At 38.6% G+C, this 14118-nt stretch overlaps 1 protein-coding gene and 1 long non-coding RNA gene across 10 annotated transcripts in view; one reads left to right on the forward strand and one right to left on the reverse strand.

The window, feature by feature from the left end:
• STK39 (serine/threonine kinase 39) overlaps positions 1–14118 on the forward strand; it is a 316521-nt gene that overhangs the window by 252272 nt on the left and 50131 nt on the right. For 8 of the 9 annotated variants that reach the window (XR_014080206.1, XM_081582614.1, XM_081582615.1 and 5 more), the window contains one exon: positions 2650–2718. Coding sequence is in view for 7 of the 9 variants with exons in the window: in XM_081582614.1 (XP_081438740.1) it covers positions 2650–2718 (69 nt within the window). In the remaining 2 variants the exon portion in view is untranslated. Of the gene's footprint in view, positions 1–1559; positions 1639–2649; positions 2719–14118 lie in introns of those variants that run through there. The other variant, XR_014080205.1, reaches the window with a different exon arrangement.
• LOC145542879 (uncharacterized) lies at positions 8265–12894 on the reverse strand. The gene is made up of 2 exons (XR_014080208.1): positions 9646–12894; positions 8265–9070 (listed from the first exon to the last, which is right to left on the reverse strand). It is a non-coding gene; the product is annotated as an uncharacterized LOC145542879 (long non-coding RNA).

Here is a 14118-nt window from a genome sequence, read left to right on the forward strand (position 1 = left end):
CCAATGATAGCTGGCCCTCCCTGGGCAGCAAGCACAGCCTGTTATTAATAGTTTCAGAAACACCACAGCTGAATCACTGTACTTGTGTGGTTACTGATGCTGTCAAGCATTTCAGATGTTGTTTGCACTCCATCTGTGCATGCATACCACGTGTACTATGTCTCTGCTATATACACACATAAATATACATGGCATCGAATGTATAAAGTGAACGTATCAAATATTCTGTCCTCATTTGAGGGCAAACCCTTTGTGTTTATTATGTTGCTGTAATGGTCTAGAAAGCAGAGCATACATGATTATTTATGATTGTTTAACCTGTTTATGCATCAGGAATGTTAGGCAGCTTAATGAAAAATAAATTATCAGCTACCTCAAGTTTTTGTTCTAAACTGTTACTGACATATTACTTGACATGCATGAAAAATAACTGCTGAATGGCACACACACACAAACCAGGAACATTTCCATTTTTGACCAATAAGCACCACCCATTTGCTATTTTGATACGACTCATTCGGTACCCAACAGTCCTGAAAATAGTCAGAGATGCCACACACTTTAATGATTTGGGAATGTTCTTTGATTCAATACTGTTTTAGTGCTAGCCCTCAATGTGGCTTTGTTTGATTATTCCATTCTCATCTGACTTCGTCGATTATAGCTCCTTACTCAAGTGTAAGATCTTATTGATAACTTTAGAGATGGTCGTATCACATCCAGTTGCTTTAACAGACAGTCAGCCAGTAGCATGTAACCACTGCCTACTGTATGCCTGGTGTCTATAAGGCAGGCACTTTAATTCAACACGCTGCTTTTGCTGAAGTTTCTAGTGGCATCTAGGAAGATGGAGATTGTGAGGCTGAATGTTCTAGCCAACTTTATAAAGCTATATCATATTCAGACTAGAGCCTTTTATTGTGCTGTCCTAGGTTCATGCTATATGCTTCCCTGGTGATAGAATAAATATTGCTGGCTTCCCAGCAATAAAGAATCTGCCTGCCAATGTAGGAGCCATGGATTTGATCCCTAGGTCAGGAAGATCCCCTGGAGAAGGAAATGGCAACCCACTCCAGTATTCTTGCCAGGAAATACCATGGACAGAGAAGCCTGGCAGGCTACAGTCCAGAGGGTCGCAAAGAGTCGGACACGACTTAGCAACTAAACAACACCAAGGTTCATGCTATGAGATCGTTTTATCGCTGAGGGAATTTTGTAAGGTGTTTCTTGTACTTCTAATAGTGAGGACAAGGTCCAAGGTAAGCCCACTTTATGTGGAATTTCATTGTTTAGTAAGATTCCTGTGTTTTTCTTTTTTATTTCCTTCATTGGTTCCATTTCATCGGATGAGTAAAATGATAGACTACCACAGTTTCTCTGAAAGTACAAAGAATATATATCAACTCTCAAAGTCTTGTTGGCAATTTGGAAAATTGGGCCATGTATGAGAGGGAGAAAGAAGGTGCATTTCAGATGGTCTCTGGTTGCCTCATCATCACCAGAGTTACCATTTGTTGAGTAATTACTATGAGTCAGACACCAGGCTAAGCATATTGAAGCCCACCGTGAAAGATAATTGTACCTTCAGCTACGTGCTCACGTTGAGTATGAGTACACACATACACACACAACACACACTCAAGCCCACTTACATAGTCATCACATTTGAAACACAGATTAAGCAGGGAAACCCATTCTTTGATGAAGGCAGCCTTTGGCATAGCAAACTGTAGTTCAGTTTAGGTGGTTACTTGATTCAGGAGCTGTACTTTCCCAGTTTCTTCTTATCTAACTCTAATACTGGATATTTGTGGTAATATCAGGCTGCCATGGAGAGCATGTAGTCTCTCTTGTAAAAACATCAAGGTTCATAATGGTTCTTTGAGCACGTGGCAATTTATCAATTTCCCTTTACAAAGTCTTCAAACAGACTTTTCACTATTGTCATGTTCATGTATAACCTCTCAATTAAGTAATTTCTGTTATATTCACTTGCTGCAGCCTATTCAATCTCATCTTTATGAGATTGCTAACCCCTGTCAATTATCATTGAGAAGCTACATTCTTTTATTCAACCACATTTTCTAAGAGAATGAGTCTGTTGCTATCGAATGATCAATGTCATGTTAAAGGATTTTCTTAATAGCATTCATTTAAATAGCTCATCTTAATAGTCCAACAAGCTCACAGGCTGTTTGTACCAAATATAAGGTTGTATCAAATGCTACTTCTTCAACCTTTGCCATAAATTCTAACTCAGTAGCTACTAATGATAGGAAAGGATTGATGGTGGCTGGAATTAACCTTGGCAAGAAAGAAAAGCATTGTCATAGGGACCAGTTATGAGCTAACTTCTAGAGGTGCATTTGAGGACTAATTCAGATAGTAGACAAAAGGCAAAAGTTTCTTGGCTCACCAAAAATGAAACAGTAATTTTGTAGAACTTCTGTTGAACAAAGAACAGGATGTAAATTGTATGTGGCAAATGTATTTCACATTGCTTCTGATTTTTCCTCCTGATAGAATCAGAATTGTTGAAATACACATGGATGATTTTTCCAAATGAAAAGTATATATATTTTACATTGTACTAGATTGTTAATTTTTATTGTGTGGTTTCTGATCCACCTTCATTTCACATTTGGGCAGATACTGCAGACGGCGTTTCTCAGGAGCTCTTCTCTGCTGGCTTGGTTGATGGGCATGATGTAGTTATAGGTGAGTCATTTTTTAATGCATGTAGTGTCATGCATTTTGTTTACATATCAAATGGAAATGCACTTAGAAACAAAAGATTTCATAAGGGAATAATTTATTCTGTGAATTTCTGAAGATTTCTTGAATTCTTATCTTTTATGTGAAAGAAGTATATTTAAGAGTCATATTTAATTTTCTGTTCCAAAAGCACTTAATATAATTCTGTCCCATTTGTCCAGACAAAACCTCACTTACTGGAGATAAAACAAAGAACCGAGAACACTGAAAAGTCCATGACCTAGCAAGCCCAAGATACTGTAGATTCCATGCACCGAAGTATGGAAACTTCTGAGGTCCTTTCTCTGAGTTTCTCTATTCTTTGTTTGGACACAGTTCTAATAAACTTAGGTGGTGGACGTCCTAGCTCTTAGAAAAATTCATTCATTATGAAGTTTCAAGGTTGGATGGAACTTAACCATCATTCAGTCCAGTTCTTTCATTGTGTAGATAAGGAAACAAATTCCTAAAGTGATTCAGTGGTTTGTCGAGGGCCTGCAGCTGGGCTGTGGCAGAGCCACTACACTTTGAGACCGTGGCTTTTTCTACTACTGCTACTTTTTAGAATCAAGAAAAAGCTGCGTGAAAATAGGGGAGCCTGCTAGCTACAGGCACGCTGATAGGAGCAAGGAATGACTGCTGGCCTCCTGCCAAGGCAGGGAAGGCAGAAAAGCTATAAGAGGCAGACAGTGTCATCTAAGAAAAAGTGTAGCCTGCATCTACCTGGGATGAAGGTGAAGGGATTCTATATTCTGCAACAAATTCTGAATTTATGAAGATCATATAATGTAGCTTATTACTGTATATTTGTAATGACCCTAACTAATTGAGATGAGTTAATATTTTAATAGTGTTAATTATGACATTATATTCATTATATTTTTAATTATATAATTATAATACTATAATAGTATTATGATAAAACTTTTTTTAAAGTCAAATCAAAACCAATTCTTGAAATGACTTGGGGCCCATGAGTGATAGGTTTTAACTTAAAGAAAAATCACTTTATATCATTTTTTTAAGTATGAAATGCTTTATACTTTGTTTCACTTTGCTGTACAGCTAGAAACTAACATAGCATTGGAAAGCAACTATACTTTGATAAAAGCTAATTCAAAAAAATCACTTACCTAAAATAATTTCTTCCTCAATAATGCTGGAGTGTGTCACTAAGTTGGAGCTTGAGGTAGATACACTTACCCATCAGAATAATTTGTTCCTAGAATCTCTGTAACTTACATCATTACGAAGTGAATTATTTTATGTAAAAAAGAGTCATAGAGATTTTAGTGAGATGTTGAAATTCTGACTAGAGAATCAGTATCTAAGTTACTGGTATACAAGTATTCATAAATGTAAAGATACAAAGTTATCTTTATAATTAGAAAAAAGTAAGCTCTTATTCCTCTTAATTATACAGGAGTGTACACATTGATTTGGCAAAGAAGCTCTTTTTAAAAAATATTTATTTGGCTGCATCAGGTCTTAGTTGCATCCCTTGGTGTCTTCCTTGCATCATGCAGGGTCTTTCTTTTGGTGCAGAGACTCTCTAGTTGTGGCGTGCTGGCTTCAAAGTTGCAGTGCCCGGGCTCTCTGGTTGGGGTGCACGGACCCTGGAGCACGCAGGCTCCGTAGTTACAGCATGGGCTTAGTTGCTCCGTGGCATATGAGATCTTAATTCCCAGACCAGGATCAAATCCATGTCCTCTGCATTGCCAGGTGGATTCTTAATCACGGGACCCCCAGGGAAGTCCCCACAAGGAAACACTTGACTCCTCTCCCAAGTGGTGTATATGATTATATAGACATATTTTAAAGGAAAGTGACATACATACATGCACACATACATACAGGTGTGTGTGTGTGTATTTTCTCATATATTCTGTCTTTCACACTTTAAAGCCTTGTGAGGTCCCATGGCTAGCTGAGTTCTTTAGTTTTCTGATCAAATGTGAGAGGGAGCTGAGTAATAAAGTCAGTTCAACTTCAGCATTTATTGTAAATTCCATATCAGAATTCTTCATGTTAATCATTCTTTGATAAAGGTAGATTTTCTCATTTGAAAAAATGAGCACACACCTTTGTGTTTTAGTTTACTTGAAGAAATCAAGAGAAAAATTAATGGTTAGATCAAGATACCCTGTAAGGAATATCTTCCTTAAAGAGAGCTATGGTCCATACACAAAGCAGGCAGAATTAAAAATTAATTAACAGATAAAAATTAATCAAAACACCTGCTAATATCTATTTGACAAAAAGTCGAGGAGCACATAGTCTTTTTATTTAACATCATCTTGGCAGGTGGATGACTCAGATGGTAAAGAATCTGCCTGCAATGCAGGAGATGCGGGTTCAATCCTTGGGCTGGGAAGATTCTATGTAGAAATGGCAACAGTGTTCCTGCCTGGAAAATTCCATGAACAGAGGAGCCTGGATAGCTACAGTCCATGGGGTCACAAAGAGTCGGATACAACTGAGCTAACACTCTGACTTTCACTTGGTAGGTGGCAGGTAGCGTGGAGAATAAAAGAGATTCATGGGACGGTATTAAATCACATCTTTATTTAAGCATAATCTTGCTTCAGATCTACAGTCGAATTTAGTGTACTTTGGGTTTTTTTTGCCCCAGGCTCAGCTGAATCTAAACCAGAGGATTTTTGGTCGTTGAGTTTTTTTATAAAGTGGAAATTAAGGCATGATGCATGTCCAGCTTATTGAGTGTGGCTTAAATATATAACCAGAAAGCTTCTACTTTTTGACGCTTTATTTACTCTTCCCCCGGTTTTTCATTCTGCCTTTTCCCCTCTTGGGACTGGAGGGTAGAGTGTTTGATGCTTTATTTACTCTTCCCCCAGTTTTTCATTTTGCCTTTTCCCCTCTTGGGACTGGAGTGTAGAGTGCTGGAGTGAGACTCAGGGCTGTGCAGTTGCTCCTCGTCTAGTAGCACTGAACACATTTCACAGGGACAGTGCACCTAAGAGTGATAACGTCTACATATTTCATTTGATCATCACATCAATTATACAAGGTAGAGGACAGGCTGCTTTTAATAAGTATTTTATGAACAAAAGAGGGCGGTCAAAAGAAGTTTCTGGGATACTGTAACTTATCATGGTCCTTGAACTTGGATCTTGTGACTCCAAGCCTAGAGTCTAAGCTTGAATCTGACCCTGTGTGTACAATTAATCCAATATCTTTAGCCTTGAAGAATGGATCCAGATCACTTTAAGTGGTCTCTGTGTCTCTGGAAAAAAATAACTTGTTCCTATTTGTTTTTCCTGTATGAGTAGATGGTTTATGTTTCAGTTGTTGACTATTTGATGAGCAGATGATATGTGTTTAATTCTGTCCCCTATCTCAGCCGTTCTATGTTCCTTCCTGCATAACTTGCTTCCCTTTCTACTGATTTGTCCTACAAGTACACGGACATGTCTTTATGTCTCCCATTTTAAAGCTCTCTCTTTTATTCTACCTCCCATTACAGCTGTTTCTCTTCATCCCCTTACAACTAAACTTGTCAAAAGAATTGCTGCTGACTTCACTTCTTTTTCTACCACTGTCTCTTGAATCCACTCCAGTCAGACTTGTGACTTCCTCACTCCACTCAGACTATTTCAGAGCCGTATCTGGGGAAAGCATACACCTAGCAGATGAACGGAGAAGGCAATGGCACCCCACTCCAGTACTCTTGCCTGGAAAATCCCATGGACGGAGAAGCCTGGTAGGCTACAGTCCATGGGGTCGCTAAGAGTCAGACACGACTGAGCGACTTCACTTTCACTTTTCCCGTTCATGCACTGGAGAAGGAAATGGCAATCCACTCCAGTGTTCTTGCCTGGAGAATCCCAGGGATGGGGGAGCCTGGTGGGCTGCCGTCTATGGGGTCGCACAGAGTCGGACACGACTGAAGCGACTTAGCAGCAGCAGCAGCAGATGAAATGGCAAATGCAAATGTAGATATGGCTGCAGTGGAGTGAACAAAATGGAGAGAGAGAAAATACATGGACTGTGAATGACTACCTGACATGTTCCTAAATCCAGTGGCTAATTCTCAGTAATCTGTCAGCAGCATTGGGCAGAGTTGGCAATGCCCTCCGCCATGATAAGTGTTTTCATTTGATTTTTAAGACTCTCTTCTCTCTTGGTCTTCTCACTTTATTTGTGTTTTCTTCTTAGTCTTTTATGTTCATTCCTTTTCATCTCTCTGACCTATGAATATTGACATGTCCATAGACTCTTTCACTGTATTTCTTCTCTTTTCTCGAATCACTCACATCCTTGATGATGTCACCTAGTTTCATGATATCAATGTCTCCCACTCTCAAACTCCCACATTTCTGTCTCTAGCCCAGATGTGTCCTTTGAATTCCAGACTCATATTCATCTCTCTTTTTGGCATCTTGACACAGAAGGCTCATCACCATCCCAGATTTAATTAACATCTCCAAAAACATGCCCCTATGGGTTCCTCTCGGTCTGCAACCACCCCCAGTAGCCTTGCACCCTAAGTAGGTGTCAGCCCTATCTTTTTAGAATGGAGATAAAAACCAAAGAGTTGTCTTTTCCTTTTCTTTTTCTCATTCTCAATATCTAGCCTGTCTAAATGACTCAAGATCCAGCCGTTATTTACCATCTCACTTCCCAACCTATTTCAGACTCTTTTCATCTCTCAGTTGAATTACGCATTCATCTCTTCACTGGTCTCCCTGCTTCTGACTTTGCCTCCTTTCAGCATGTTCTCATCACAGCAGCCAGAGAGATCCAGGTAAAAAGTAAGTCAGATACAAAAGGCCACACATATTATGATTCCATATATATGAAATGACTACGATATGCAAATCCATAGAGAAAGTAGATCATGGCTGCCAGAGCTGGAGTGGGGCATGGGAAAGGGGAGTGACTGCTTAGAGGTCGAGGGCTTCTCTTTGCAGTGATGAAAATGTTCTGGAGTTAGAAGTGGTTGCACAACCTTGTGACTATACTAAAAACCACTGAATTGTGCCCTTTCGAAGGGTGAGTTTTATGGTATGTGAATTACATCTCAATAAAAAAATGTAAGCCATATCACATTAATGCTTTAAATAAAACTCTCTAATCGCTTTCCATCCCATATCTCAACAGCTTACAATCCTCTGTATGATCTGTCCCCTGTCATTTCTCAGACGTCTTCCCTCTCTGTGACTGCCCCTCCTCCCCGTTTCACCCCAGCCACGCTGGCTTTTGTACTTGCTCTGCCCTCGGCCAGGATGCTCATTCACCAGGTTCACCTGGGTATCTCCTAGCATCACCTGGCAGCTTAAATGCTGCCTCTCAAAGGAGCCTTCCCTGACTGGCCTATTTAGAATTCCAACCTCTCCCCAACTCTCTACCCCCATCCTTAAAGTACTTTTCCTAGTCTCTCCCCATCTAATAGGCTGTATTTTGTTTATTTATTTTTAACTATATAGGATCTTCCCTTGAGCATAAGTTTTTTGAAGGCCAGGATTTTTGTTTTGTTAAATGCTATGTTTCCAGTTCCCCAAACTCTACGTTCATATAGTTAACCACTAGAGATAAACATATACTACCTTGAAATATATGAATACCTCATAACATTTTCTAAAGAAGGCTATATGGGCTTCTACTATTTAATAGTCTTACTTTCAAGAGTACAGAAATCAAGTAGCATTTTACAAATATGAAATATATTCCCTTGACAAAAAGGTTGTACTAAAATATAGTCCAGTTCAATGTAGAACATTGGCATATAGAGAGGTTTGAGTGATTTCTTGAATATCTATTTTTTTCAGTTTCTATAATATAGAACAGCTAACATTTAAATAGTTTTTAAAATCCTTTTTTTCTCTATCAGAATTTCCTCTTGAATCAGAGTAAATGCTTAGGGCATTATAAAAATCTGAATAAAAGCAATAGTATATGTTATGGAGCAGTGACTGTTACGACTTTTACTATAATGTAGTGAACATAATGTTACAAAAAAATCTTCAGTACCCAGCTTCAGGGTAATCTGTCTTTAGTGCACAAACCATCACAAAGCAGAATTTAGACTGAGGGACCAGTGTAGTGACATAGAGTGATTGCTGTCATTCAGAAGCAGAGCAAAACTTAAATGCAGTGTTTGTAGTCTGAAATCATAAATGCACTTCAGCTGGGCTTCAGTGCAGCACTGCCTTAGGCAAGAAACAAAGTACATTTAGACTTGGCGTACATTGGAACTAAGATTGGCAAGGCCTTGGGTGGATGTTGGTTTAAAAATATGAGTTAACTTTGCAAGATGCAAGACAAGATGCATGTATGAATTTGCTTCTCTTTCCTGACTGGCATGGCTGACAAGTAGAAATAAACCAGATCTGAGTACCCAACACAGTTGTTTCAAAGATGGACCTCCAGTGAGACAGCTGAGAAAGTTGCTTCCTTAGCCTCCTAGCTCAGAAATGGTCCATCAGAAGTTTTCTCAGCAGCAGAAGCAAAGGGGAGAAAACACAAAAACAAACTCATATGTACCAAAGACAGCAAAAGTTCTGAATTCTCTTCAGGTCTTGTGATACATGGTATTTTTGAGTCTTTCTTGAGTAAGTGTTAGGACCTCAGCAGTAGAAGGAACACTGCTGAGTATGTTCAGTTGGCCAGTTAACCTTTGCTGCCCAGCCACTCCTGCTACTGATGTTCGATCTGCAAGGCCTGATCTAGCATCCAGGGTGTGACAGTGAGTGAGTGTGGGAGAGGAAAGTGCCCACTGACAGCTCTTTGCTAGGTTTTTAATACCACTGTTTCCTTGCTTTGTAACAACATATGTCTATTTTTTTCCCGCTTTAAGTGGAGTTGAGAACCAGATGTTGGCATTTCTGTTTCCTAAGAAGGGAGATGTGTTTCTGCATTTATTTATACGATTTTCCTTTGAGAGATTTTGAGCCTAGCTGACTAGTTAGGACTGCAGTGGAAGCTAATATTAGCTATATACATTCTCATAAGGTCTCTCAGTGGACTTTTAGACATTCTGTCCATGTCCCTGGCATGCTCTTTTCCTGCACATGGAGAATCCTGTTCAAAACCTGTCTGCCTTACCGTGTGTAAAATAGATAGCTAGTGGAAAGCTGCTCTATAACACAGGGAGCCCAGTCTGGCACTCTGTGACCACCTGGATGGATGGGATATGGGGGTGGCTCAAGAGGGAGGGGATACACACACACAACATTGTAAAGCAGTTATCCTCCAATTAAAAAAATGACTCCCCCCAAAACCTGTCTGGCCTTCAGGAGTCACTGTGAATGCCACCTCCATGAAGCCTTCTCTGATGCTCACCTCCTCCCTAATGAAATCTGGAAGACAGCTTTTCCTCGCCATGAACCCCAGAGAATGGTTTTTACCTTTAATGACACATATCTTTCATCCTACTCTACTCCCAGAGCCTGCTTTCTCTTTGTGTGGAGGTTGAGTGCACCTTTACGGCAATGCCTGTTTTTCTGGGGAGTGGAGGGGGTTGTTCTTTTTTTTTTTAAATCTCTACTATGCTTGCCACACATAGGCATTTAAATATGCTTCTGTATAAGTGAATACATTTAATTCCATTTGGGAAATTTAACACTGGAGTTGTTCATGAATTGATGACCTGGGCAATACAAATATTATGGCACCCTCTCAAAACTGAAGAATAATTCACCATGATTGATTTTTTTAATTTAATTTTTAATTTTTTTTGTTTTTTAACACCAAAAACATTTTGTATTGGGGTATAGCCAATTAACAATATTGTGATGGTTTCAGGTGAACAGTGAAGGGACTCAGTCATACATGTACATGTACCCATTCTTCCCCAAAGCCCGCTCCCATCCAGGCTGGCACATACCATTGAGCAGAATTCCATGTGCTCTACAACAGGTTTTAAATATCACAGTGTGTACATGACCTTCCCAAAGTCCTTAACTATCCCTTCCCCACTGGCAACCATGAGTTTGTTTTCTAAGTCTGTGAGTCTCTTTCTGTTTTGTAAGTAAGTTTATTTGTATTATTTCTTTTTAGATTCCACATGTAAGGGATGTCATATGATGTTTCTCCTCTGTCTGACTTACTTCACTCAGTATGACACTACAGGTCCATCCATGTTGCTGCAAATGGCCTTATTTCATTCTTTTTAATGGCTGAGTAATATTCCATTGTGTGTATATCTGTGTGTATATACATATATATATATACCACATCTTCTTTATCCATTCCTCTGTCGATGGACATTAGGTGGTTTCCATGTCTTGACTATTGTAAACAGTGCTGCAGTGAACATTGGGTTGCATGTATCTTTTGGGGCCCTGTTTTTTTCTGGATATAAACCCAAGAGTAGGATTGCAGGGTCTTATGGTAGCTCTATTTTTCGTGTTTTAAGGAACGTCCATACTGTTCTCCATAGTGGGTGGATCAATTTACATTCTCACCAACAGTATAGGAGGGTTCCCTTCTCTCCACATCCTCTCCAGCGTTTGTTGTTCGTAGATATTTTGATGCTAGCCATTCTGACTGGTATGAGGTAATATCTCATTGTAGCTTTGATTTGCATTTATCTAATAACTAGTAATGTTGAACATCTTTTCATGTGACTATTGGCCATCCGTATGTCCTCTTTAGAGAAATGTCTGTTCAGGTCTTTGGCCCATTTTTTGAGTGGGTTGTTTGTTTTGATACTATTAAGCATCATAAGCTGTTTGTAAATTTTGGAGTAGATAAATCCCTTAACAGTTACATCATTTGCAAATATTTTCTCCCAATCTGTGGGCTGTCTTTTCGTTTTGTTTATTGTTTCCTTTGTTGTGCAAAAGCTTTTGCATTTAAGTAGGTCCCATTTGCTTATTTTTGCTCTTATTTCCATTATGCTGGGAGATGGATTAAAAAAGATGTTGTGATTTATGTCAGAGAGTGTTCTGCCTATGTTTTCCTCTAAGAGTTTTATAGTGTCTGGTCTAACATTAGGTCTTCAACCCATTTTGAGCTTATTTTTGTGTATGGAGTTAGGGAATGATCTAATTTCATCTTCTTACATGTGGCTGTCCAGTTTTCCCAGCACCATTTGTTGAAGAGACTGTCTTTCCAACATTGTATGGTCTTACCTCCTTTGTCATAGATTAACGGACTATAAGTGCATGGTCTTATTCTGGGTTTTCTATACTGTTCCAGTGATTTATATTTCAATTTTTGTATGATTGATTTTTTTCTCTCTTTGCCTACCTTCCCCTCTTTTTTATCTTTCTTAAGAATTGACTTTTCACATGACTTTTGAGTTTTGCCTCTTGGTAAGGAAATGTACTTGGTCTAGAAGGCCTTCTATCTTCCAGTGCTTGCTGGTGTTACAGTATTTGTCTCAAAATATAGAGTGTGAGTTGCCTGTATCAGCATCTTTTCTTGGGTGTGTATTAAAAAATGCACACTTCTTGACTCCAGCCTAGAACAACAAAATCTGGAGTCTTGGGTGTAGAATGTGGAAACTTGCATTTTTACCAAGCTTCCCAGGTGATTCTTAAACTCAATAAAATTTTGTGGCCATCACGTTATCATTTGTATCTCCTTTTCAGTCTCACTCATCTCCTTGCTTTTCGGCCTCAATTCTTTTCTCTCTTTGGAATCTCTTTTAAAACTGTGCCAATTAACTTTTAAAAACTGTGTGTCTAAATGGTGTAAATGTGCAGAGGAGCCTCATCAGTATAAATTTTTACCATAATGAGTCATTACAGTTTTTATTAAAACTACAATTGCTGCTCAGGGTGCAGTAGATCCTCCAGGTGGCCTTCAGCTTTTATGTTTCCCGACAATGGCAGAGTATCTTTAGGCTCCGGAGTATGCAAGCAACAGAATATTTGCTCATTTGTGAGCATATGGTGGGATGTGTGAAGTGCGTTGTTCCCCCAGCTATAGCCAGGGATATTTAAGTCTTTTGTGAGAAATCCAGGATTTATTGCACCGCCATGCACTTTTACAATGCAAGTCTTGGAAAAGAGTGAACATCTTTTCCCTTATATTCAGTTCAGTGATTATGCTGTGATTTTTATTGATGTTGACATTCAATGGAGGAAAATTTTCTTTAAAAAAAAATAGTGTCTCTATGAAACAATTGTACTATGATTTTTAAATGATGATTGATAATAAAAAAAAAAAGGCAGAAAATTCCGTTAGCCCTTCCTGGGTTTAGACCGGCTTGGTGTTAGTTAAATAATGTCAATAAATACAGTTGAGTGATTCCTGATTAAAAGTTGTCTGTATGTTAAGTTTAATAGCCTAGGGAATTAGGGACTATAAGTGGCTTGGGAGAACTATACTGATTACTTTCCTTGTTTATATTTATCAGAAATAAATGTTAATCAGTTTGATATGGCATAGCATTACCATTTTAAAAACTGTGCCACTGCCAATTTGATTGTAGCTCATTGCTCCTGGTTTTCCAGATACCATTTTTTCTTTAAAAAGCCTTTATTGAGGTATTTATTCCCTAAATAGGAAAATTTATTAATTTTAATGTGAAAAATAGTATACAAAAGTTATTTTAAAATATTTGCAAGTGATAGGCTGAATCATCTAATATATAATTTAAAAGTACCACGTGTTAGATGACTCACCCTCATATTCAGCAATTGTATGCTTTGGCAGGGTGGTAGAATCATCATTTTGCTGTTTAAATGTACAAAGAGCTGATTGCTCTGTGGAATGTTCGGAGCCAGGCCTGAATAAATATGCAAAGAGCACACAATATGCGTGCACACACACACACTCAGCATTAATTTAGTCTCGAACCTAAAAGTTAATATATCTTTAAGTTTATTTAATTGCATCAGAAAGATAGACTGAAATAAAATATAATTTTTGTTGTAACAAAGCTATCATTTCAATAATCTTTTGACCATACTCCTCCCACCCACCCCCAAAATTCAAGGAAATTCAACAGAAGAAATGTTTCCCTAGAAAACCAAATTTCAGAAACCTAAAAGAAGCTGCCTGCTCCTGTGATTGAATCCACTGCCAGCCCCAGCCACCCTCTCTGCTTACTGATCTGCAGATTCCAATGCAAAATGATTGACTATCTAGATAAGAGTTCACAGACTTCTTGTTTATGAAGACATCTGACTTGGGAGGAGGGGGAAAAATTCAAAATTACCTTTCAAAATGTGGACAAAGGTTATTTCCAGAAAGTTCTAAAAAGCATAAAATCTGTAATTTCCCCCAGGGTGTTCTCAGTTTCTGTGTCCTGTGATTATGAATCCGTGCAGCAGTAAACCATGCTGCAAGCCCTGGTTTTCTAATTAACTTTGTCATTTTTATTTAGTTAGGAGTTGTGGATCCTCTTTAAAACCACTGATAGAGTTAGACTCCAGCTAAAATCTATGC

The sequence above is a fragment of the Giraffa tippelskirchi genome, chromosome 3 (assembly GCF_054371585.1).
Source record: "Giraffa tippelskirchi isolate mGirTip1 chromosome 3, T2T-mGirTip1v1.2.pri, whole genome shotgun sequence".
In the NCBI taxonomy this organism is placed as follows: Eukaryota; Metazoa; Chordata; class Mammalia; order Artiodactyla; family Giraffidae; genus Giraffa; species Giraffa tippelskirchi.